At 49.5% G+C, this 26502-nt stretch overlaps 1 protein-coding gene across 3 annotated transcripts in view; it reads left to right on the top strand.

The window, feature by feature from the left end:
- Positions 1-26502, top strand: part of NR1H3 (nuclear receptor subfamily 1 group H member 3) — a 333706-nt gene that overhangs the window by 215814 nt on the left and 91390 nt on the right. For all 3 annotated transcript variants that reach the window (XM_078684465.1, XM_078684464.1, XM_078684466.1), the window contains one exon: positions 12323-12550. In XM_078684465.1, coding sequence (XP_078540591.1) covers positions 12323-12550 — 228 coding nt within the window. The remainder of the gene's footprint in view (positions 1-12322; positions 12551-26502) is intronic.

Genomic DNA, 26502 nt, shown 5'->3' with positions numbered 1-26502 from the left:
TATGGCGGGCTGGACCGGGGGTACCGTAACAGGTACTCCGGTGTCTGGAGGAGCGGGAAGTGCCTGATTTACAGGGACTGGCGGAGCGCGAACAGGATTTGCATATTCTGGGACTGTGTCGTCCAAATAGGACGAAATAAAAATATCAGCTGCGGTCTGTTTGTGACGTAGCTTGGTCGGAACTAATGGTGGCGGGAAATTACTGGATGCCTCTGGGGTCGCTTTTGGCAAGCCCTCGGCAAGGAGAGGATACATACCCCTAATAAGGGCATGCCTCTGTCTGTCTGACTGTTCGGCTTTGACTTGTTCACCTATCTCGATTAGTTCTTTTTCTTGTGCTCGTTCTAAGGATTCTCTACTTAATTCTGACTTTCTGATTTCTTTTTCAGTTCTTTTATGAGCTTCTTTGCGCCATAACTCGATGGCATCTTTCTGTGACTGTCTGGCTTTCTTTTTCCATAATGCCTCTTCTACTCGCATGATGCACTCGGCATCCCATGTACCCGATACGGGCCATCTATACTTTTCTTCTAACTGTTTGGTATACTCTACCCATAAATCTAGATACAGTATGGCACTTATGCCATGCTTCTGATACATAAAATGACCTGGACTGTCCCTAGGCGGAACTGGAACTGCTGCTTCCAGCAGACCCTTTCTGGTTTTTAACTGACGTAATTTCGAAAAGAGCGGCATGACTGAACTATAATCTAGACACAATACAATACACAATAAACACGATACTTATTCCCCATTCATACCACGACATTAAAATACATGAAGAACATTTAAAAATAACAGTTCGAACAGAATACTACCTGGAATACGGAACACAGAATACATGAATTTTCTCGAGAACAGAACTGACTAGAACAGGAACTAGATGCACTGCTGAAACAGTACGAAACTTACCGGTCTCATAAAGAGACACGTCAGGACCCGCATCCACCGAAGTGGACACTTCGTTTGTGGGTCTGTGTACCACCAACCCACGGACCAGAGTCAATTAAATTGACCCTGTCTAGATACTACCCCAGTAACGGTACTCACCGGGCAGCAAGAACGGAAGGCCTCAGACTGGACTGGACTGCTACGACGACGGACGACGAACTTCGGATTTCAGTTACGGGTGGACCTCCGGATACCTCGGACCTTGGACTCTCGGCTTGGGCTCTGGTCGGGACTCGCCGCGTTCCTCCACCGTCTCGTTTGGATGCTGGACCGCCTCCTCCGTCTCCTCCGTGGACCTGAGGGATACTTGAAGCAGAAATATCTGCCGGTGCGCAGAAGAGTTCCGTCACGACTGCAGAGGGTCAGGGGGTCGGCGTGGCTTCACCGACGCGTGGGGAAAGGGCAAGTCCCTGTTCGGGCGCCATTATGTGGTAAATAAATAAATAATACCCTATTTTTGAATGAATAAATGAATAACAGATAGCTCAATAAATAAGAGTCAAAATTCGAGGTAGTAGGAGTTTCGCAGGTTTATTACAGCATAAAGGACAGGAACAGAACAACCTGCATAGGAATAGGATGGCAGGGCCCAGCAGCGCTGCCGGGGTCAGGATCGGGACAAGGGGAAAGGATGATTTTTTTAATAACAGTGCATGAGCATATATACATAACGCAAACACATAGCATTACATTGCAATAGGCGTAGCAGTGGGTGGAGCAATAGGCGTGACGCGTAGCAGTCGCGAAAGATAAGGGTGAAAAGAGGTGTAACAGAGGCGTATACATAGACATGTGATGCAAACGTAACAGAATATGTCATGAATGGGGCGGAAACCATGGAGGGGGCTACCTGAGGAGCCGGGACCTCTAACCTGATGGTGCGCGCAAACTAGCAATGACGTGTTACTAGGAGAAGCTGGGGGCTATGAACTCTGTGCTAGGAGCAGAGACTGAAGTCTGGAGAGTCAGGGCGACATGTACCTAAACAGTATCTAGTATCTGATGTTTAGAGAACATGTTGATATAAACTAGAAGTCAGGAGGGGAAAGGCTAACTTGATTCTAAGACTGGACCATGCATTATTCTACATATAGTGCGTGATGAAGAATATTAAATGACCATTAAATGCAGTATTTCTCTAACGTGGAGACGTGAAGGCTAGACAATGACGGAAACTATCGATGCGATTCAGTAGCTTTAGGAATGCAGAGAAGGAGGACTGAACTGATAACTGGAATCATAACATATTCTTGGCAGACTCAGAGGCTGAGCCAGGGTGAGCCGGGCACTGCGAGGCAGGAAGTAAGTGAAGGGTCGAGGATACAGGTGGGGGCTGTATCGCTCCTCAGCGAGGTTTCAGGAGACAGGAGCTGAATCTGGTGTCCAGGCCCTTTTGAGGCCTAGAGACGGGGACTTTATAATGAAATAACGTGCACACTGAGAAACGTGGCAACGTAGCTTTACATAGGCCTGATATTCGTAGTATTCACGAGAACTGGAAACTGGCATACTAGAGGTGGACACAACTGTAATTGCGTCATTAATCGAACATAGGGAATGCATATGCATATTTAATCATGCACACATAACATATGATGGATGACACGTAGGGACACAGAACATGGCAAAATTTACTTTTCCACAGTGCGGGGTGCACGGGTAAGAGCTTTGTGTCGGGTGCATGGGTGAGAGCTTTGTGTGGGGTGCACAGGTGAGAGCTTTGTGCGGGGTGCACGGGTAAGAGCTTTGTGTGGGGTGCATGGTGAGAGCTTTGTGCGGGGTGCACGGGTAAGAGCTTTGTGTCGGGTGCATGGGTGAGAGCTTTGTGTGGGGTGCACAGGTGAGAGCTTTGTGCGGGGTGCACGGGTAAGAGCTTTGTGTGGGGTGCATGGTGAGAGCTTTGTGCGGGGTGCACGGGTAAGAGCTTTGTGTCGGGTGCATGGGTGAGAGCTTTGTGTGGGGTGCACAGGTGAGAGCTTTGTGCGGGGTGTACGGGTAAGAGCTTTGTGTGGGGTGCACGGGTGAGAGCTTTGTTTGGGGTGCACGGTGAGAGCTTTGTGTGGGGTGCACGGTGAGAGCTTTGTGTGGGGTGCACAGGTGAGAGCTTTGTGTGGGGTGCACGGGTGTGAGCTTTGTGTCGGGTGCACGGGTGAGAGCTTTGTGTCTGGTGCACGGGTGAGAGCTTTGTGTGGGGTGCACGGTGAGAGATTTGTGTGGGGTGCACAGGTGAGAGCTTTGTGTGGGGTGCACGGGTGTGAGCTTTGTGTGGGGTGCTCGGGTGAGAGCTTTGTGTGGGGTGCACGGTGAGAGCTTTGTGTGGGGTGCACGGGTGAGAGCTTTGTGTGGGGTGCATGGGTGAGAGCTTTGTGTGGGGTGCACGGGTGTGAGCTTTGTGTGGGGTGCATGGGTGAGAGCTTTGTGTGGGGTGCACGGTGAGAGCTTTGTGTGGGGTGCACGGTGAGAGATTTGTGTGGGGTGCACCGGTGAGAGCTTTGTGTGGGGTGCACGGGTGTGAGCTTTGTGTGGGGTGCTCGGGTGAGAGCTTTGTGTGGGGTGCACGGTGAGAGCTTTGTGTGGGGTGCCCGGGCGAGAGCTTTGTGTGGGGTGCTCGGGTGAGAGCTTTGTGTGGGGTGCTCGGGTGAGAGCTTTGTGTGGGGTGCATGGGTGAGAGCTTTGTGTGGGGTGCACGGGTGAGAGCTTTGTGTGGGGTGCATGGGTGAGAGCTTTGTGTGGGGTGCACGGGTGTGAGCTTTGTGTGGGGTGCATGGGTGAGAGCTTTGTGTGGGGTGCATGGGTGAGAGCTTTGTGTGGGGTGCACGGGTAAGAGCTTTGTGTGGGGTGCACGGGTGAGAGCTTTGTTTGGGGTGCACGGTGAGAGCTTTGTGTGGGGTGCACGGTGAGAGCTTTGTGTGGGGTGCACAGGTGAGAGCTTTGTGTGGGGTGCACGGGTGTGAGCTTTGTGTCGGGTGCACGGGTGAGAGCTTTGTGTCTGGTGCACGGGTGAGAGCTTTGTGTGGGGTGCACGGTGAGAGATTTGTGTGGGGTGCACGGTGAGAGCTTTGTTTGGGGTGCACGGTGAGAGCTTTGTGTGGGGTGCACGGTGAGAGCTTTGTTTGGGGTGCACGGTGAGAGCTTTGTGTGGGGTGCACGGTGAGAGCTTTGTGTGGGGTGCACAGGTGAGAGCTTTGTGTGGGGTGCACAGGTGAGAGCTTTGTGTGGTGTGCACGGGTGAGAGCTTTGTATGGGGTGCACGGTGAGAGCTTTGTGCGGGGTGCACGGGTGAGAGCTTTGTGTGGGGTGCATGGTGAGAGCTTTGTGCGGGGTGCACGGGTAAGAGCTTTGTGTGGGGTGCACGGGTGAGAGCTTTGTGTGGGGTGCACAGGTGAGAGCTTTGTGTGGGGTGCACGTGTGTGAGCTTTGTGTGGGGTGCATGGTGAGAGCTTTGTGCGGGGTGCACGGGTAAGAGCTTTGTGTCGGGTGCATGGGTGAGAGCTTTGTGTGGGGTGCACAGGTGAGAGCTTTGTGCGGGGTGCACGGGTAAGAGCTTTGTGTGGGGTGCATGGTGAGAGCTTTGTGCGGGGTGCACGGGTAAGAGCTTTGTGTCGGGTGCATGGGTGAGAGCTTTGTGTGGGGTGCACAGGTGAGAGCTTTGTGCGGGGTGCACGGGTAAGAGCTTTGTGTGGGGTGCATGGTGAGAGCTTTGTGCGGGGTGCACGGGTAAGAGCTTTGTGTCGGGTGCATGGGTGAGAGCTTTGTGTGGGGTGCACAGGTGAGAGCTTTGTGCGGGGTGCACGGGTAAGAGCTTTGTGTGGGGTGCACGGGTGAGAGCTTTGTTTGGGGTGCACGGTGAGAGCTTTGTGTGGGGTGCACGGTGAGAGCTTTGTGTGGGGTGCACAGGTGAGAGCTTTGTGTGGGGTGCACGGGTGTGAGCTTTGTGTCGGGTGCACGGGTGAGAGCTTTGTGTCGGGTGCACGGTGAGAGATTTGTGTGGGGTGCACAGGTGAGAGCTTTGTGTGGGGTGCACGGGTGTGAGCTTTGTGTGGGGTGCTCGGGTGAGAGCTTTGTGTGGGGTGCACGGTGAGAGCTTTGTGTGGGGTGCACGGGTGAGAGCTTTGTGTGGGGTGCATGGGTGAGAGCTTTGTGTGGGGTGCACGGGTGTGAGCTTTGTGTGGGGTGCATGGGTGAGAGCTTCGTGTGGGGTGCACGGTGAGAGCTTTGTGTGGGGTGCACGGTGAGAGATTTGTGTGGGGTGCACCGGTGAGAGCTTTGTGTGGGGTGCACGGGTGTGAGCTTTGTGTGGGGTGCTCGAGCTTTGTGTGGGGTGCACGGTGAGAGCTTTGTGTGGGGTGCCCGGGCGAGAGCTTTGTGTGGGGTGCTCGGGTGAGAGCTTTGTGTGGGGTGCTCGGGTGAGAGCTTTGTGTGGGGTGCATGGGTGAGAGCTTTGTGTGGGGTGCACGGGTGAGAGCTTTGTGTGGGGTGCATGGGTGAGAGCTTTGTGTGGGGTGCACGGGTGTGAGCTTTGTGTGGGGTGCATGGGTGAGAGCTTTGTGTGGGGTGCATGGGTGAGAGCTTTGTGTGGGGTGCACGGGTAAGAGCTTTGTGTGGGGTGCACGGGTGAGAGCTTTGTTTGGGGTGCACGGTGAGAGCTTTGTGTGGGGTGCACGGTGAGAGCTTTGTGTGGGGTGCACAGGTGAGAGCTTTGTGTGGGGTGCACGGGTGTGAGCTTTGTGTCGGGTGCACGGGTGAGAGCTTTGTGTCTGGTGCACGGGTGAGAGCTTTGTGTGGGGTGCACGGTGAGAGATTTGTGTGGGGTGCACGGTGAGAGCTTTGTTTGGGGTGCACGGTGAGAGCTTTGTGTGGGGTGCACGGTGAGAGCTTTGTGTGGGGTGCACAGGTGAGAGCTTTGTGTGGGGTGCACGGGTGTGAGCTTTGTGTGGGGTGCACGGTGAGAGCTTTGTGTCGGGTGCATGGGTGAGAGCTTTGTGTGGGGTGCATGGTGAGAGCTTTGTGTGGGGTGCACGGGTAAGAGCTTTGTGTGGGGTGCACGGGTGAGAGCTTTGTTTGGGGTGCACGGTGAGAGCTTTGTGTGGGGTGCACGGTGAGAGCTTTGTGTGGGGTGCACAGGTGAGAGCTTTGTGTGGGGTGCACGGGTGTGAGCTTTGTGTGGGGTGCACGGTGAGAGCTTTGTGTCGGGTGCCCGGGTGAGAGCTTTGTGTGGGGTGCACGGTGAGAGATTTGTGTGGGGTGCACGGTGAGAGATTTGTGTGGGGTGCACAGGTGAGAGCTTTGTGTGGGGTGCACGGGTGTGAGCTTTGTGTGGGGTGCTCGGGTGAGAGCTTTGTGTGGGGTGCACGGTGAGAGCTTTGTGTGGGGTGCACGGGTGAGAGCTTTGTGTGGGGTGCATGGGTGAGAGCTTTGTGTGGGGTGCACGGGTGAGAGCTTTGTGTGGGGTGCATGGGTGAGAGCTTTGTGTGGGGTGCACGGGTGAGAGCTTTGTGTCTGGTGCACGGGTGAGAGCTTTGTGTGGGGTGCACGGTGAGAGATTTGTGTGGGGTGCACAGGTGAGAGCTTTGTGTGGGGTGCACGGGTGTGAGCTTTGTGTGGGGTGCTCGGGTGAGAGCTTTGTGTGGGGTGCACGGTGAGAGCTTTGTGTGGGGTGCACGGGTGAGAGCTTTGTGTGGGGAGCACGGTGAGAGCTTTGTGTGGGATGCACAGGTGTCTTCCTAGCACAGAGTGTGGGTGTGTCGTACCTTCTGGGCCTCAGCGCAGAGGGGCTCTCCCATCCCAGGCTCTGCCCCCACAGGGGAAAAACTTGCAGTGAACTGTATATAGCACTATAGCGTTTTCCTAGCGCTGATTGTATATATCGCTTAGTTCTATTATCGCCCCCCCCCCCCGCTTAGCAGTAAATACTCGCATTGCGCAGAATAATACAGTCCACACAAGTTTTTGTTGGGAAAAGTTTTCTGCAGGTTTATTACATACCAGGATTATGCCAACGTGGTGGGTTAACTTATGGGTGATCCAAGGGCAGGCAGCGGTGACTCACCTAAGCTGCCCTGCCCGCCTGATGAGCCAACGGCACCGTGGCCAATCCAATCGGTGCTTCCATTTTTGTGGGGGGTATCCCCCTTACATATCATGGACCACCAGTTCATATCTTTTACTCACGCATTTTTAGGGGAGGCGCGCAACCAGGCAGGCCCCCGGTTGCTCAGGCTTACAGCCGCCCGAGGGACCAGCGAGGCGCCGTCGTTCTCAACCAGGGTCCTGCCGTAAAGACTCCTGGGATTTTGGCATCATGTACCCTTATTGTGCTCCTGAAAGGGTACCCCTCATCCAAATCAGCCTTGGGATCGCCCTGGAAGTCCCCCACAGCCCTGGATGTGGCCGTCGTCATATACAGGGCCCCCCACCATGGCAGGCTTCATAACCTCCTGCAATGTGTGATTACCAGTCCTTCTAGCTGGACACTTTCCATCCATCTCTGCAGGTGTCCCCGTCACTATCGGGGAACCCTAGTGGTGTATCCCCCCAAGAGACTACGCCTTATTTACCAAGCCCTGCACAGTTTTTGGGATTTTGCAATCAAGTTGCATTAAGCCCTCCTGCTTGATGGGCTTGTGTGTGGCTTATTTACCCCACTGTAGGCAAGTTTGATGGCCTCCACTTAAATTGGGGACTACTGTTCTGTTTTAACCATACATGTACTTACCCATCCATAGGCTAGTTCAATGGCCTGCCGGGAATTGAAAGAACTGTTCTCTACTTTGACCGCAGTTCAGGGTGAAAACCCTATGGTGCACTGTGCCAATACGGGCCTACTTGTTAGGTATTGCCGAGTTGTGCATTACCCAACACCGCACAGTCACTGATTTTGGAATACGCTGGAAAACATATTGGCGTTCGCCTCCCAGCCCCACAGTGTATTTGTTAACAAGTTATTGTTTGTGGCCAACACCGTACCCGTATCTCTGCCAGCTGGTCTCCTGCTGTATAGGAGCCCCCCGCCGGCCAGAATTCTTACCCAAATGGAATGCAAAACTGCTGCCCTTCGTAACCCTAGTTCTGTCTGAATTAATCCATGGTGCACTGCGTGCAATATAGTGCCTAACATTCAAGGTTAACTAAGCTCTTGTTTACCCCCATGCTTGATTATTCCCAAAATTGGGGGTTCAAACTGATAGCCATGTACCGCACCAGCAGTGTAAATGTACCTGCTCCTTCCAAATTTGCATGCACGATGTGTTCCATTAACTGTCAGCATAAGTGCCTGAACCCTTCTTTCTCCCCTTCATTGGAGTCGCAGCACACACTTTTTTTCAGGGGGAATGGCAAACTTACGCAACCTCTTCCTAAAAACTCACTATCTGCGGGTTCCTGGCACTGTACCCTACTGCCCGTGTATGGCCAATGTAACGCGATGCATGTGCCCCATAGTCACTAGAATGAAAAAGATCCACCGGGGGTTCAGGGGTTATAGGTTTTATAAGCGATAATAAATCAAAGCAGTTTTACTTGACCGCGTTCAAGCCTTGACGTAGTCATTGAATTGGACACATGGAAACCTGTCAAGAAAAGCTTAGGTGAGCGTCCATGTGGCCGGTTAAAAGTCCTCTGTGCGACCAACTCAGGCAGGGAGCGAACTAGGGGGACCGGCAGGGCCCTCAAGAATATTTACCTTCACAGAAGAAGCAGTCCGCCAGCAGTTCCAGGCACTTTATCCGCGGTGCGCTCTAGTCCTGTGGAGTGCTCCTGGTGCAAGGGATGAAGGATGCTGAAGACGCTCTAAGGATGCTGTGGATGCAACGCGAATGACTGGGGCGTCTTTCTGCAGGGATTCCTCGGTCCACAAAGATGAGGAGGGGATTCCTTATGCAGGGTCAACGTCCCACACGGTCTTCTCTGATCTGACCAAAGGCCAATCGCCACTGGACTACCAGTCGCCCATTTTCGATGTCACAGAACTTGCCTTCTGAGGTTCCCAGCACCTCTCCAACAGCACCACTGGGCTCAGTGCCCTCAGATGTAACTCCCTGCGTCCTGTCTTGGTCCTTGGTGCTGAACGTTGGCGGTGGTAGAGGCTTGAAGACTTTGAGTCACCAACGTGCCCCAGCAGCTCCTTCAGTTGGGGTGTCCTGGCCTGTTCTGTGAATAGACGGTTAGTCAGTCGCCCCTTGGAGTCTCTTGGCTTGACTGGGCTCTGGCGACAGCTTCCTCTTGAGCAGGACACAGCGGGCACAGTCCCTCTCCGCTACCCACCAGGTGCAGCAGGTGCAGTCCTCGTCGGTGCAGCCTCTCTTTGCTGGTCCCTCGGTGCAGCAGCGAAGTCCTTTTTCAGTCCTTCTTAAAAGTCATTGGAGATCTGAGGTGCGGGTGCCAGGGGTGCCCTCATTATGCCTGAAACGTGCCCTCAAGGCAGGCTTCGGTTGGTAGTCAATGGGCTACCATGTTCCTTCCCACCTGGTGACTACTTCCAGTGGAGTGTAGCATCTGGCTATCCCAGGATGTACTATTCAGTCCACTCTCAAGATGGCGAGATCCCTTTCTCCGTGTTCAGGCCTCACTAGCCCACCCCTGGTGTGTGGTTACTTCGGGGTTACACACCCCTGAGGAAACTGGTTTGGCAACTGGTTTCCCGTCCCTGCTCTTGTGCCAGCCTGTCTGCCTAAAGAATGGGGCTACCTAGTGTGACATTTGACCTTAAAGGGGGCCTCTCCTTCAAAGCTTGCCTTTTGGGGCTAACACCCAAGTGGCCTCCTAGAGGAGGGAGGTGACACCTCCCTGGCCTGCAGTCCCTCATTGTTCTCCTTCCTGAGAGTCGTTGGCATGTCTCTTGAGGAGGGCAGGAGCTGTCTCTTGGAGCAGGGTATGTGTGAGCCCGGGAAGGCACAGGAGTTTTAAACGCAACAAAGAGGCAGCTTTGCTAAAGCTGCACTCTGCAACAAGTTACATTCATTTCATCTCGAGATACAAGTTGGACTCAATGTAACAAGTTGTGTGATACCTTGCAGTGTTCACTTTGGTTGCAACGCTCAGGAGTTAGCGCAGCTGGTTTCATAGTCGGGTTTTGGCTCTATTGATAACTTCCTATGTTAGGTTCCTTGGTTGGGGGTGGGAGCTCTGACATTGTAGTTGGGATCGTGTTTGGCTCCTTTATAAGGCGTGTGCTTGGCTTCTTGGCTCTGTGTTCGTGTTCTAGTTAGGAGTATATTTGGGTCTATGTTGGGTTTTTGACTCCATGATTAGGTGAACATTTGGGCCCTTGGGGGTGGGGTTTGACTGTATAGTTGAGTGCGTGTTTGTCACCGTAACAAGGCCTGTGCTTGGGTCCTTGTTTGTTTGTTTGGCTTCATAGTTGTGCGCATGGTTGGGCTTTGTTGCTAAGTGAGGACGTTATAGTTAAGTGAGTGGTTGGTTCCTTAGCTGCTTGTTTGTCTCTGTTGTTAGGTAGGTGTTTGGGTGTTTGGCCACATAGGTGAGGGTCTGAGTCAATGTTTTAGAGTTTGGCCTCAGGGATAGGTGGGTGGGTGGAGGTGTGAGTGCATATTTGGGTCCCTGGTTAAGTGAGCGTTTGGATCCTCGGTGCAGTGTTTAGCTTTATGGTTGGGTGACTGTTTTGGGTTCTGTGTTTAGACGTGTGTTTGGTTCATTGGTTGAGTGCCTGTTTAGGCCTTGGTAGGAGTTTGGTTTTGCAGTTAGGTGAATGGTTGGGATGGTCTTTGTAGCTGGATGCATGTTTAGGTGTGTGTTTGCCTTTCATACTTAATGTGAGTGTTTGGCTCTTTAATTAGGAGTTTTGGGCCTTAGTTGGTTGCATTTCTTTGTGGGTTGTTGGGATTTCAGGTTCATAGATGAATGAGTCTGTAGGTCTGTGCTTGTTTGTTTGGTTTCTATACTTAACACGAGTGATCGGTTCTTGGTTGTCTGGTTGGCCCTCAGAGTAGGTCAGTGTTCGGATCTCTGGGTAGGAGTTTATTTAGCTTTATAGATAATGCGAGTGTTTGTAGTCTTGGTTGGAAGTTTGGAAAACTTCTTGATTGGGTGTTTAGGTTGATTGGTTGGGGCTGGGAGAGGTTCTTGGGGAGGGAAGCGTGGTTCAGTGGTGATTGAGTTTGGTAGGGGTTTCCTTTAGCCTGCGTCCCCTCCCCTGTCTTCATACCTCACTCCTCACATCCTGCTGGACCCATCCTTTTAAGCCTCTCTCTGTGCATATGTCCTTCACCTCAGTCCTTTCATACCTAGTTACTTTCAGCATGCCTCCCCGTGCCCCACTTACCTCATCTACTCCTGCATCACATACATTAACTATGCAATGCTCTGCTCTTCCCTCACCTCACATGCGTATCTCTCACATATACACACCAGGTATTCCAGGTATTCCATATCACTCAATCATATCTATTTGTAGCTCAGCCTTTTATGCTTCATTCACCGTCATTCCTCCTGTAACTCACCCACTCATACCTTTAGCTTCTTTCTTACTCCTGACTCAATAAGAAGTATCTTTTTTAAACCAGCTTCTGTTTGCCTCACCATCAGTTTACCTACTCTCCTCCCTCACTCACCCACCCACTCACTCACTCACTCATTCACTCGTTCACTCACTCGTTCACACACTCGTTCACTCACTCTGACACATTCGCCCTCCCTTCTCGTACCATTCTTTCACTCACCCATGTATGCCTTACTCACCCACCCACTCGTTCACTCACTCGTTCACTCACTCTGACATTCGCCCCCTTCTCGTGCCGTTCTTTCACTCACCTAATTATGCCTCGCTCACCCACTCACTCAGTCACTCACTCACTCAGTCACTTGTTAACTCACTCTGACACATTCGCCACCCTTCTGGTGCCGTTCTTTCACTCACTCACTCGTTCACACTGACACATTTGCTTCCCTTCTGGTGCCGTTCTTTCACTCATTCACTCACTCGTTCACTCTGGCACATTTGCCCCCCTTCTTGTGCCGTTCTTTCACTCACTCACTCACTCGCTCACTCGTTCACTCTGGCACATTTGCCCCCTTCTTGTGCCATTCTTTCACTCACACACTCACTCACTCGTTCACTCTGGAACATTTGCCCCCCTTCTTGTGCCGTTCTTTCACTCACCCATTCATACTTTGCTCACTCACTGTTCTTCATGCTGTCTCCTCTCCTCCCGTGTCTGCCTGAACGCCTCGTTTCTCTTCACTCATCCACACTTCGTGAGTGTCTGGGGGTGCCTGAGGGTCTCTGTGTCCTTCGGGAGTGTCTAGGGGTGCCTGAGGGTGTCTGTGTCCTTCATGAGTGTCTGGGGGTGCCTGAGGGTCTCTGGGTCCTTTGTGGAGTCCATCTTGAACTTGGGTCTCCTCTTCTCTCCTACAGGTGGGAGCCATCATTTCCTGTCTGCTGCTCATCGCCTAAGGGACCCCAGCGCCCTGGACACTGCCACAGAGTACGGCCATCTCCGGAATGCCCCCTCTCCGGGTTCTGGAGACCCCTGCAGCGTCCTTTCCATTGCCCTTCCAGCTGAAGACCATGGGGGGCCACTGGACAACGCGTCTGAGAAGGACGACGACTCTGCGGTGTCCCTCTGCAGCCCGGAACCCGCTGGTAACCCCTCCTTGTGTCTTGGTGTGGTCAGAGGGGAGCAGGGGCTCGCAGCCCCCCGGGGGGGTGAGATGGCATATCAGGGGGTGCGACAAAGAGGGAACGTATGTACTGTATGCATAATAAGAGTCCAGCGAGAAGGATGTAGGGGTGCAAACATTAATCAAGCATTATCCAGGGGCGCGGGCATAGACATGGTGGGGGACCCCTGGTCTAGGCATTGGTGGGGGGACCTTTCGTGCTTTCACATATCACGTTCAGGCTCCTCCGGGGCCTCTGGGCTCTGGCTTTGCTGCAGCTCCACTGCTTGTACTAGTATTATGCATTAAGGTTCTCGTGTGGATGTCCAGGTTGAGGCGGGCATTGAATGGCGAGCAGTGCCGGGGTCTCTAGTCTGCCACTGACACCCTAATCTTGCATAGCTTTGTTTGCGAGGAAGTGGAGAGGTTCCACTTGATGTTATTTGCATCCTCAATAACTTGAACTTCATACCATCTGTAGGAACTGGGGTCACCAGTTCCCCAGGGCATAGCCTGGCGCGAGCAGGTAGGCACCCGAAAGCTTAGGTGTAAAGTGACCATACAGCACACACATCCACTGAGGCAGGAAACGCACGCAATGACTGACACCACACCATTTAGGTTGATTAAAACAATGTACTTTTATCTAGATTAAGGTTCAGGAGGGGGTAATCATTAATCAAGGCATCAATATCTCATCAAAGCATTTCATCAGAGGGGAGTAAAGGAAGCAGTTCAATAGTCAATATAGTATTTCACATTAACCTCTTCATTACAGGAATAACGTTTCATTACTCAGCAATCACCATCTTATTCAAGGAATTGTATAAGAGTAACCATCTCATTAGGTCAGAGTAAAGCATTTCATTGGGCAAGAATGAACATCCATGTAGGTAAACATCTCATTAGGCCCGAATAACCATTGCATTAGGCAAAAGCACTTCATTAATCAGAGATAACATCTCATTGGGTCAGACTGAACCTTTCCCTAATCAGGATCAAACAGGGCCTTACTCTCAAGAAGCAGGTTTCAGTAGCACATAGCAAAAAAAACATGAACAGACCCCTAGCCAGGGGTTAACTTGACCATTCACCAGTCCCAGGGCCTAACTGATGTCCTGGCCCAGTTCAGGTCCTTTTAGGGGGCAATTAAGGCCAACGGGGCCCAACTCAGTCTTCCCCAAGGTAGGGGCGAACTAGGGGCCTCCTGCGGCCTTCCGCCCTCCTCCCCGGGGATTTACCTGAATCTTCGGCCCTTCCGGGCCCTTTCGGTGCTTTATGGCGGGAGGGGAGGGCTCCGGCCCTCCCGGAGGCCTCACGCGACCTGGGGATCTCTTTCGGCCCCTCCGGGGCTTGCACTGGCTGGTGGGAGGCCCTCATACCCTCTTGAGGCCCTCCCGTACAAGCAGGCTGTTCTCGGGCCTTCCGGGGTTCCCACGGCCCGGGAACCATTCAGGAGGCGGCGCAGGAGGGGCCCGGTCACAGCGGCCAATGGTGGATCAGCCCTTGGGGCGCGGCAGCCAGTAGCTGCGCGGCGTTAGACGGGGGTGTGGCCGGTGACGCGGCCTGCGCCCCGTCACGTGGGGCTGGTTGTCGGCTTCGCAGGGCCTAGCGCGGCCCGCTCGGAAGTAGCGGCGGCCCTCTCCTGACTCCGAGGGCCGCCGGGGGGATGCCAACAGCCGCGGAGGCCTTGCACAAGCAGCGCTGGGGACGATGCAGGCCTCTGAGGACCCGGGCTGCAGCGGTGAGTGAGGGGCAGCGCCACGTGGTCCCGGCACTTAGAGGGTCATAGCGCTTGGAGCGTAGAATGGCTGCGGTGCATATAGCGCCTCGGGGATCACAGCGCTCTATTGGCAGTAGCGCTTCAGCGGACGGCAGGGTGAAGATTACAGCGCTTGATTGTCAGCAGGTCGGCAGTCTACAGCGCTACTCAGGGGCACAGTAGGAGAGCGCTGAGTAGGTAGGACAGGCAGTTTAGCAGTCCAGGCCATTCAGGCCAAGTAAAGGGGCGCAGAGCTGACACAGCGCCAGTACCTGGTTTATCCCCAGTAGTCCTGCGGGCAAGCAAAAGTCCTTCTTGGCGCTTGCTGGTTCCTGCGCCCTTGGTAGGTAGTTGCTTGAGGGCGGGGGGGTATGAGTTGGTGGCTGAAGGCAGATGGCTCCCTGGTATACATTCCACCGGGGACCGAGACCACTACAACTGTCACCCCCGAGTCTGTGGGACTAGGGTCCCACGTTAATTATATTCCCTCCAATAAATTGGAACCTTGGACCCTCTTGGAACCTAGCTCCTTTGGGGACCGTTTGGTGAACATGAAATCTGGCTCCCAGTGACTTACTCCCTTTTCATGTGATGAAACAGCTGGACGCGCCCATACTCTTGATAAGAATGGATCTCCTTAAATCCTCCTTATTGGAGGGCGTAGTGCTGCGGGAATGGAAACATGCTATGGTGCTCCCTCTTCTGAAGAAAGCCAATGCCGACCCCACCAATCCATCTAACGTTCGTCCCATTTCGCTGCGTCTGGCTTTATCTAAAATTCTGGAAAAGAATATAAACAGTCAGCTGACCGCTTATGGGGATTCTCAGAACTTTCTCCACACCTCTCAATCAGGTTTTAGAGCTGGTTTCTCTACCGAATAAACTCTTCTTGGAGTCACAGAAATGATAAGGTATTGGTTAGATGAGTGTGAAACAGTGGCCCTTATCTTGCTGGCTTTCGACACGGTGTCTCACTCCATCTTGCTGAGAGCCTTGCAGGCTGTGGACTTGGCTGGTTTAGCCTTGCAGTGGATCAGATCTTTTCTAGCTGACCAAACCTTCCAGGTTATCTCTGCGTCGGCTAATTCCAACTCTTATCCGTCTCTTTATGGAGTTCCTCAAAGTTTGGTGCTAAGCCTGCTGTTGTTTAATGTGCATTTCTGTCCTCTGGCAGAGGTTGTGGAAGAGGCTGGTCTCTCCCTCTTTTCCTACACTGATGACACTCACATCATCTTATCCCTTTCCTTTTCTAAGGGTCGGATCCCTCTGCTCTTCAGTCAGGTCTGAGTAAAGTTGCGTCCTGGATACAAAACAATCTACTCAAACTGAATGGTGAAAAGACTGGATTTATGATCTTAGGGAGAAAACATGATCTTTGGGGTCCTCAGCATTAGCCCTTCGAAATGGGTGCGCTGCCCTCGCCAGTTCACCACGTTCACAATTTGGGTTTCATCATGGACGAGTATCTCTCTATGAAACAACAAGTCACCAAGATATCCTCCATCTGTTTGACTATTTTAAAATGGCTGAATTTTTTTATGCATGACCACCCTCTCTGCCCTTTGGCTACCCAGTATTCCATGCCCTAGTCACTTCTAGGCTGAACTACGGCAATGTTCTTTATCTGGGCTCCAATAAAGCTATAATCCAAAGACTTCAGGGGGTGCAGAATGCGGCTGCTAGACTACTCTGTAAAGTGCCACATCTTTATCAGTCGCCGGCTTCCTCGTAGCCTTCATTGGCTGACGGTGGAGAACCAAATAAATTAAAGCCCTATGCTACATGTTTAAAATTAAAAGTGGAATGACCCCAAATATTTGCAAAAGCTAGTTCAACGCTACCAACCCTCTCGTCTTCTGCGCTCTGCCCACCAGATGAGGTTCTCTGTCCCAAAATTCAAACTTTCTCGCATGCGTGGCTGGTCCTTTTGCTATTTAGGACCAACCCTGTGGAACTCCGTACCTATCTCACTACATGAGGAAACCGTTAATGGTGTATTCCCAGAAGCTTAAAGACTTGGTTCTTCAATTCTTAGATTCCTCCTTGCTAGACCTCAGCTTTCATACTGGACCAGCGCCGAGAAATCCCTCGGGGTAGCTGTGCGCCCTACAAATTTAAATTCAATTCAAATTCTCCTTGGCTAACAGTATAGCTATCCTGACTCAGTTGACATGTCCTCGTTGGCTAACGGTAAAGCTATCCTGACTCAGTTGACATGTCCTGTTTGGCTAACGGTAAAGCTATCCTGACTCAGTTGACATGTCCTCGTTGGCTAACGGTAAAGCTATCCTGACTCAGTTGACATGTCCTCGTTGGCTAAAGGTAAAGCTATCCTGACTCAGTTGACATGTCCTCCTTGGCTAACGGTAAAGCTATACTGACTCAGTTGACGTGTCCTCGTTGGCTAACGGTAAAGCTATCCTGACTCAGTTGACATGTCCTGTTTGGCTAACGGTAAAGCTATCCTGACTCAGTTGACATGTCCTCGTTGGCTAACGGTAAAGCTATCCTGACTCAGTTGACATGTCCTCGTTGGCTAAAGGTAAAGCTATCCTGACTCAGTTGACATGTCCTCCTTGGCTAACGGTAAAGCTATACTGACTCAGTTGACGTGTCCTCGTTGGCTAACGGTAAAGCTATCCTGACTCAGTTGACATGCCATCCGTTGCTAACGGTAAAGCTATCCTGACTCAGTTGACATGTCCTCGTTGGCTAACGGTAAAGTTATCCTGACTCAGTTGACATGTCCTCGTTGGCTAACGGTAAAGCTATCCTGACTCAGTTGACATGTCCTCGTTGGCTAACGGTAAAGCTATCCTGACTCAGTTGACATGTCCTCGTTGGCTAACGGTAAAGCTATCCTGACTCAGTTGACATGTCCTCGTTGGCTAACGGTAAAGCTGTCCTGACTCAGTTGACATGCCCTCCGTTACTAACGGTAAAGCTATCCTGACTCAGTTGACATGTCCTCGTTGGCTAACGGTAAAGCTATCCTGACTCAGTTGACATGTCCTCGTTGGCTAACGGTAAAGCTATACTGACTCAGTTGACATGTCCTCGTTGGCTAACGGTAAAGCTATCCTGACTCAGTTGACATGTCCTCGTTGGCTAACGGTAAAGCTATCCTGACTCAGTTGACATGTCCTTGTTGGCTAACAGTAAAGCTATCCTGACTCAGTTGACATGTCCTCGTTGGCTAACGGTAAAGCTATCCTGACTCAGTTGACATGTTCTCCGTTGCTAACGGTATAGCTATCCCGACTCAGCCAAAGCCTCTCCCCGCAGAAGGGATGTTGGTTGCAAGAGTCCATTCAGAACAACTTAGCTACAGTTTAAGTATAATTTCAATTTAAACAACTGCAGACATTTAAAACTGATTTATTAAAAAAGTAATTGTATATGAAAGCTGCGTAACCAGCCGGAGAATAAAGGTTCCACAGTATGTTCTAACCATGGGGTGTTTAGAGCATTGCAGCTATGTAGACATCAATGGATTACTGCGGTGGCGGAGAGAAGTATTTGTGACCATTATTTCCTGAGCAGTATTAGAGCGCTTCACAGCAAACATAGAGCTGCGTATGAGATACTATGCTGACAAGGAACAGGAAGCGAAATCGCTATGAAAAGAACCAAAGGCTTGAAGGGAAAGACGTGTGTGTGGTGAGGGTGGAGAAAGGGAAGTGAAAAACAACTGAGTGGAGAGAATACCTTCTAGGCTCAAGGAGTCTGCAACAGAGCCCTCGGCGAAGGAAAAATGTTCAGTAGGAGATTCATTGGCGGAGGGAGAGAGCAGTCTGGTGTCTTGTGAATAAGAAAGCCATTGTTTTTCCCCTTGAAGGAGAGTTTTGGGCGCCATTATTATTATTTTTTAGGTTTCCATTTTTATAGGCTTGGGAAGGAGTTCCTGAGTAGGCTTTAAATCAGTAACTGATTGTCTCTTAGCTTGAAATGCTGTGAATTTCAGAGGATAACAAAATACATTCTGTGCTGTGGAACTTTTGAGGTTCCAGAGATTGTCAGCAAAATATCTTAGTTTGAAACAAAATAAAAAGCTACCAATCCAGCAGGGGTTATCCCTAGATGAGGGCTAACACATTGTCTTTCTCTAGGCCACATAGGACCTTTCCTCCAGTAATAACTGCAATAGATGCCCCCATAAGGAAAAGAGGAGGGGTCAAAGTTCAAAGGCCTTTTCATAAGGAATTCAAGAAAGCAACTTTGCGTTTGATGCCCCCAGGCACGCCCTGTGTCGGTAGCAGGTGTTGGAGGAGAGGGACCTGTGGTTGCACAGTGGTCACTAGGGTGTGTTGAAATGTGGCCAGCCTGCTCCAAAGATAAAGGTTTCTGGACGGGGATGGCAGGCCGTTGCACCCAGCTGGACGGTTTCTCCTGATGAAAGGTGGTTTTCCATTTCTGGTCTTCATGTGCTTCATCCTGGACTCCTCCCTCTCCATGACCAGACAAGTCAACGCCGTCTCCTCGTCGTGCTTCAACATCCTGCGCATGCTACGTAAGATCTTCCGATGGATCCCCACAGAGACCAGGAAGACGGTCGCCCAGGCCCTCGTCACCAGCCGTCTGGACTACGGCAACTCCCTCTACGCCGGCACCACCGCCAAACTCAAGAAGAGACTCCAGCGGATCCAGAACACCTCAGCCCGACTCATCCTGGACATCCCCCGACGAAGCCACATCTCCGGACACCTGAGAGACCTGCACTGGCTCCCGGTCAACAAGAGAATCACCTTCCGTCTCCTCACCCACGCACACAAGGCCCTACACAACCAAGGCCCAGGATACCTCAACAGCCGCCTCAACTTCTACGCTCCCAAACGCCAGCTTCGATCGACCGGCCACGCCCTCGCCGCCGTCCCCCGCACCCGAAGAGCCACCACAGGAGGAAGGTCCTTCTCCTACCTCGCCGCCAAGACTTGGAACTCCCTTCCGTCCCGCCTCCACCTGACCCAGGACCACCTCGCCTTCAGAAAGCAGCTCAAGACCTGGCTGTTCGAGCAGTAGTGGACCCCCCTCCCCAGCGCCTTGAGACCCTCCGGGTGAGTAATGCGCTATATAAATGCTTTGATTGATTGATTGATTGATTGGTCCAGTGTTGCTGTTTTTATGTATTACAAATCTTGCTCTCTGAACTGAGGCCAGATCTACTGTGGAATCTACTTCATCCGTTCAAGCAGGGGGTTGAGGGGGGGAAGGGTACATCCACCTGAAAAGCAGATTAGTGCATAAACAGAGATGCCCTTTTGATGCCCTGGGGGGCCTAATTTTGCAATCGCAAACAGCCGATTTTTGCGAATCGCACCGATAGGCTTTTGCTATTCCTTAATTGCGATTTCTTAAAAATTGCAATTAAGAAATCGCAAAAGCCAACATTGATGCTTGTGCCTTATACAGTATTATAAGAATCTAGCGTACTCCTACGATGCATACCCGAACCTATGCGTGTAGGGTGTGAATGAGTGGTCTGCCAAGAAACCACCTTCGGGATGACCTAACCCCTTTACCTGGTGGGTAAGAGTGTAGAAGTCTGTCTTGGTCAGGAACTGGAGACCTCTCATGGAGATGTCGGCCAGCTGCTAGGCGAAAGCTTCAGCGTCCAGGGACGCCTCAAAGTCGGTAGAATCGTCTCTTCTGATTGTATTTGGAAACAAAAGGACAGAGAGAAAAGGGCATCCTTGCCCCGGGCTGAGATTGTGATCAGGCCGCCATTGTTTGTATTCCACAGATAGCAGTGTCGCCATATGGACGTAATAACAAACACACTTGTATCACACACACGAGGGCTTTGCACATAATACCAAGGCAGTGAGATAGTGTTCTCAAAAAGTTCTTCGTGTCAGCAAGATCGGCGTTTCTTAGAAACAAACCCGTGTCACGAATGCAAATGTGTGTCAAACGTCAACGTGACAAAGGGAAGGCAGCTTTAGGAAAGAACCGTGTACATGTTAATTGGCAACGATTCCTACCAGGCCTAACTCAGGATAATCTCACCTGTGCCTGGCTTGATACCACCTTCCCATCTATCACTACTCTCTCCACTGTCTTTGTCAGCTGTCTCTTTATTCCCCATTTATTTTTTTAGACTCTAAAGGATTAGAGGTAAAAATGTGGGCATCCTTATCTAGTGCAAGGCGCTCTCTTAGTTATCGCTCTGTCACTCAGAACTTTCGAACAGTTACACGTAAGTGGCTGAGACACCTTGCAAATAGATTTAAGATTTGAGACCAGATGACAGTTCATTCTGAGGTCTGAAGTGATTCTCAATATTCAGTTGGTGACATTATCATTGCATTCTCCAAACATCATTCTGTGGTGTATAAGCAAATGTTTAAGTAGTTATACAATATGCAATATGCAGACAGGCTGTTATTTCATGAGCTCACTATTCCAGTCATATGTTGTACTTCATTATAATTAAGAAACATACAACCAACACACGGGTTGTGCCACTTTTTTAAGGCTGTAACACACCCGGTACAAAAGAAATGAGAAACAAATCTACTTTACTTGATAATATAGCGCAATTTGAAATCTTCTTTCTAAAGGTCTCTGGGTGGACACAGAGTGGTTAAGAAAACATGTGGTTCAGTTGAGTTCTTTAAACCTCAAGGTATATATTCTAAAGTTTCCTCCTATAGTGGAAGACCAGTTGAAGTACATCTATATCTAGACTATATGTGATCAAGGCCCTTCTGCCTGTTATGGCAGTTACACGTTAAAGGAACAAAGAGGTTTTACCAGCATCAATTCTGTGGTCCGTGCTCCATCGTTTGGATGTGGTCGTCAAGTGGCGGGTGGAGTGTTTTTGATTCGATATATATATATATAGGAGCGGGTGCCCAGAGCCTACCGATGTGAGGCTGTTATAGGTCAGGCCATAGAGTGGTATCGATATATCGATGACCTATTCATTGCCTCTGGCAGGGAAGCTCTGAGTCGGCACATCGATATATTGATCACCTCAATAGAAATGAGCTCAATCTTAGCTTCTCGGGTACAGTGAGTCCAGTGGCAGTGGACTACCTGTACCTGCGGATCTACATTGAGGCAGATACCATACAAATCGCTCTATACCGCAAGTCTACATCGGGTAACTCAATACTTTTCGCAAGCAGCAGCCATCCGCCCAAACTTGTCCAAAGCATTCCCTACAGAGAATTGCTTAGGTTGTAGAGGAATTGCTCTAAAGAAGGCGAGTTTGAAACAGCTGCAGCAGAGAGCATAGCTAGATTCAGAGTTAGGGGCTACGACTCCGTGGCCCTTGACACCAAGTTACAGAAAGTGAGAGGCATACAGAGAAGTCAGTTGCTAGCTGGCAAGGAGAAGATCAAAACGGACAAGAGGAAGTTCCGGATGGTAACTCCCTATTCAGCCGATGCTAATCACCTTAAGAAAATGCTCAAAAAGAATTGGCCTATTCTCCTAACGGATACTATCATTAGTGAAGATATCCCTCCACAACCTTTGATGACTTTTAAAAAAGCTAGATCCCTTAGGGATATTCTAGTGAAGAGTCACTTAGAGAAATTACCAGAAAGGGTGAGCACGCTCAAAACGATGATGGGTCTTTACCCCTGCAGCAAATGCAAGCCCTGCATTAATAGCAGGAGGATTTTATCGTACAAGATACCAGACATAGAGATAACCAGAAAGATCAAGAAGTTTATCACTTGTAGTACACCTTTTGTAGTGTATTGCCTTGTGTGCCCTTGCGGGCTCCGCTATATATTGAGTACCGTTCATCCCTTGAAGATCAGGGTGTTAGAGCATATGCGGGCCACTGACAAGATTGACCAGTCATACCCAGTTGCACGTCATTTCACGGAGAAACACGGAAGTGACCGCAACCAGCTACAAGTCTATGGTCTGGATCACGTTCCTTTGAGTATGTGGGGAGGTGACAGATTGAAAAAGTTGCGCAGACTTGAATCGTGCTACATAATCGATCTGCTCACTAAACATCCGGGAGGTCTCAATTGTGAAGAGGAATTATCACTACACATAGGTCAAACCTGATTAGGAGAATGATTCAAAAGTGGACGAATATTCAGTTCTATATTTATTGTTTAACTATATCTATATGTTTGCATATCGGTATATTTATCCATTTGGTAAGATGAGTTCATTCTCTCAATAGGGCAATGTAATGGCATCCTGACAACTGAGAGCAGTGATATGAAAATTAATTTTGAAAAAGATAAAAAATCTATTTAAGAACTCTTTGACAGCTTTGTATATAAATGAACTCCTTGACGTGCGCACAAAGAATGTTTACACACTAAAATGATCAACAGAATGTTGATGACCGTTTAATTAGAATTTCTGATTATGGTGTCTCAAGGAAGGATAATAGCCGATCCACGGCTTCATTGAACTTACATTTACTCTGAATTACCGCTAAAGGGGTTATTCTGTCATATGTATGTGCTTTGATCTGTCGATAACAAATCAATAATTGAATGAATTGACATTTCAGCAATATAGTAATTGATTTAAGCACAGTTAAGAAATGTATAATTGTGTTTATAAGCGTTGTAATGATGTGAATGAATAACATGTATTCGTTACAAAATGGCGCTCACATTAGTGATTGAGTGTCAGTCCTTCCTTTATTTTGATTGTCTGTAGTGTTTTTAAAACATGGCGTTTCATTTCGTGCCGGTAACATTGACAAAGGCACTTCTGCCGAAACGCGCATGTTGCTGTGAGGTCCTGTCAATAAATGAGTTGAACTTACCCTGGGAGTGCGGTATTTCTTTCCAGTGCCTGGAGTACATTGAAGGAGTGGAGCGCAATATATATATATATATATTAAATGATCAACAGTGGTAATGTGAGGTTATCAATAATTCTCATGATTGGCCAATATTGAGCAAAAAGCATAGCTTTGATGAAATATTGGCCAATATTTTTATGATTAGAATGGAACTGTTGAGCAACTGCTCTTCATTCATTTCTGAACATCTGTCTCTAGACTGTGATTCCATTTGAATTCTATGTGGTTTATGAACGACTCACAAGGTGGAACCTATAGAAAGTCCACAGCTGTGTCCGCGCTCTGCATGCCGCTTTGCGTCACCCATGACATCAGAGCAGGAGTCTCCCCTATGGAGAGCGCCTGCAGCGCCATCGAAGCTTACGGGGTAGAATGTGACGCGGATCTGATGAGAATTTAAGGGTTCCGAGGATTCTGAGAGGGTGCCCCATAATGTCGAATAAACATCAGATAAAACTGAGAGACTGACAGAAAGGGAACCAAGCAGAACAGACATTACAGTTCATCACAGCTGCTCAATGGAATGAGTTAAATGAACTGCATATTGATCAATCATTGGCACCTGTTGAATCATGACCCTGACTCCCAGAAGCCCTCCCACCCAAACCCAAAGCTGCTTGAAGGAAAGAGAACTCTTTACCGTGACCTCTCAGCGCTGCTGACATTACACGGGACAAAAGGTGGCTTCTTAAACCTCTCCGTGACTTCTACAAATGTATCTGTTGCGCTGCTTAGTACACAATGGAAACATTAATAAACTTTTGGAGCCTTGACAGAGAGAGAAACTTTGAGAGGAAGACATTCATGAGCCGTCATGTGACCGACTGTGAGTACATCGTGAGCTGCACATGCGGCGAAAGGTAAGTTGCTTCCACCAGAAGAGCAATAAAATCTAAAGGAAGGAACATATACACACAGCTGTCACCAAAGACCCTTCTTATCCGATCTACTGACATTATTGGGTCTACTTGGCAGTAATGATTATTCTTACAATCAAACTTTAAGGAATTCAACAATTGTCCCCGGATAGGAGAGGAGGGCTCGAGAATGCTCTCTTAGTAACATAAAGTAGATGGATTAACAGACTAGAAAGTGTCAAATTTGGACTCAGCATAGACAGCAAACTGTGTACACCGATGGAGTCATAGATTCCTACCCTTTATCACTCGGGTGACACCCAGCTTGTTTAAACTGTCTCTCCTGCCATGCTTACCATCAGGCATGCTTATTTTAATTCACACAGTTTTACGAAGACTCTGTCAGGACTCATAGCCCAAAGGTTGAGCCCCTTCTGGGCATGCTCAGAAATATTGTCAGCTGTCTCTTTATTTCCCATTTATTTTTTTAGAGTCTAAAGGATTAGAGGTAAAAATGGACCTTTGTGCATTTGTGCAGGGACCTTTGTGTTGTCGAAGTTTGATCCTTCCTTCTGACGTTTGTGTTGTCGAAGGTTGATCCTTCCTTCTGACCTTTGTGTTGTCGAAGGTTGATCCTTCCTTCTGACCTTTGTGTTGTCGAAGGTTGATCCTTCCTTCTGACCTTTGTGTTGTCGAAGGTTGATCCTTCCTTCTGATGTGTTCGCTCTATGCTCCTGACCGGTGAACACTGGCCTGGCAGTCACCAGAGTTCTGACCCTTCGCACCCCGTGACGGGCATTGAATACTGCTGGAGTCACAAGTGTTGTACCGCTGTCCAACATTGCATCGAAGCTGGGTTTTTTGCCTCTTCTGGGCATACTCGGAAATATTGACACATTTCGTTGAACTACCATCAGGACCCAGAGCTTGGAGGTGACGCCAACCCTCCTTCGGCTCCTTCGGCGTCCTCTTCGGCTCCAGACTGAGGGGTCACGCATCGATCACTGACTCTGGGGTCACTTTTGGAGCGCGAGTCTGAACGTTTCCAATACATGGATTGGTCATTGGTGTTGCCACATTTCTGCCATCCATGCTGTTGGCGCTGCCATGCTCTCGCCCCTGTCTCCCCTCTACCTCGGGGTTATGAGAATTGTGTGTCTTACTTTTTTGCAGCTTTGTAGATCAGGCTAAGATTGTGAAAGGATTGGGGAAGACATTACCGTGAGTTTTCACCGGGTTCACAACAGAACGTGGTTTCATTCAACTCTATATGGTCTTTATTTTTGTCTGTGAATCTTGCAACAGAAGTGACGTGCAGCTGATAAGGATGCTTTGCAGTGCTCTTTTGAGTTTGGAAAGTGAAGCCACCCTTCACTCTGGGCTCTGTTCATGGTTCGGCTCCTCTTACTGGTTGTAGTTGCGTCATTTCACCTTTGTTCAGCATCAGTGCCGTTGCTGTACTCTAACAAAGGGCACTGATTGCCGCGATGTGTTCATTGGTCTCTGGTAGAGTTTTGCTGCACTTTGTTTTGGTGGTTTTTTTGGGGATGTTTTTGTCTTCAGTTCTCATTTTTTCCTGATATTTCTATTTTAGGATGCTGGACGCGGCTTTCGTAACTTGCTGAAGCTCAGAGTCAGCAGCCTGCCTCTGCTCGAGCGTCTTGTGACAGGGCTGGCCTCCACTCCCTTTAAGAGCTTTGTTAGTCATATAAGGTCTTGGGCGTTTTCCGGTTTGCATCTCCTCGCGCTTGTCAGTTTGAGTTTGCAAAGGCCTTTCTTTGTCCTTTTCTTCCACCTCCATCTGATGGGTTTTTAAACTCTTTCAGACGCTGGTGTTGTTTCCAAGCTTAATGACGTGGAGGCCCTTACTCGCTGTTTTACTGCTATTACAATTTGAAGGAACTTAGGGGCACATGCATCATTGTAGGAATTTGCGATTCCTAAATTGCGAAAATTAAGGAATCGCAATTTAGGAATTGCAAAATCCTATGCATCAAGAAATTGCAAAAGTTTTTGCAATTCCTTAATTTTCTTTATTTGCGATTCCTTAATTGCAAATTGCAATTAAGGAATCGCATTACATTGATTCCTATGGGCCTAGAGGCTCATAGGAATCAATGGGAAGGCATTCTCATTTTGCGTATTCGCAATTAAGGAATCGCAAAATGAGAATGCAATTTCAAGGGTGCGGGGGGGGCATGTGTGTGTGTAAAATATAAGTTTAAAAAATGCACTTTTGTGCATTTTTGAAACTTTTCGCAGGTTTACTTCATGGTAATTTTCCCCTTCCTAATTGCGAATTCGCAATTTAAAAAAAATCATGCATAGCATTTAAGAAATCGCAAAATTTGCGATTTCTTAAATGCTATAGCAATTTAAGAAATCGCAAAAAAATGCGATTTCTTAAATTGAGAAAAATGAAAAAAAAAATGATGCATCCCAAAAAAGGTTTTTGCATTCGCAAACGGGCGATTTTTGCGATTCGCACCGTTTGCGAATACAAAAACCAATGATGCATGTGCCCC

The sequence above is a fragment of the Lissotriton helveticus genome, chromosome 3_2 (assembly GCF_964261635.1).
Source record: "Lissotriton helveticus chromosome 3_2, aLisHel1.1, whole genome shotgun sequence".
NCBI classification, from domain to species: Eukaryota; Metazoa; Chordata; class Amphibia; order Caudata; family Salamandridae; genus Lissotriton; species Lissotriton helveticus.
The sequence above is the reverse complement of the archived record's forward strand: the minus strand, read 5'-3'. Positions and strand labels throughout refer to the sequence as shown.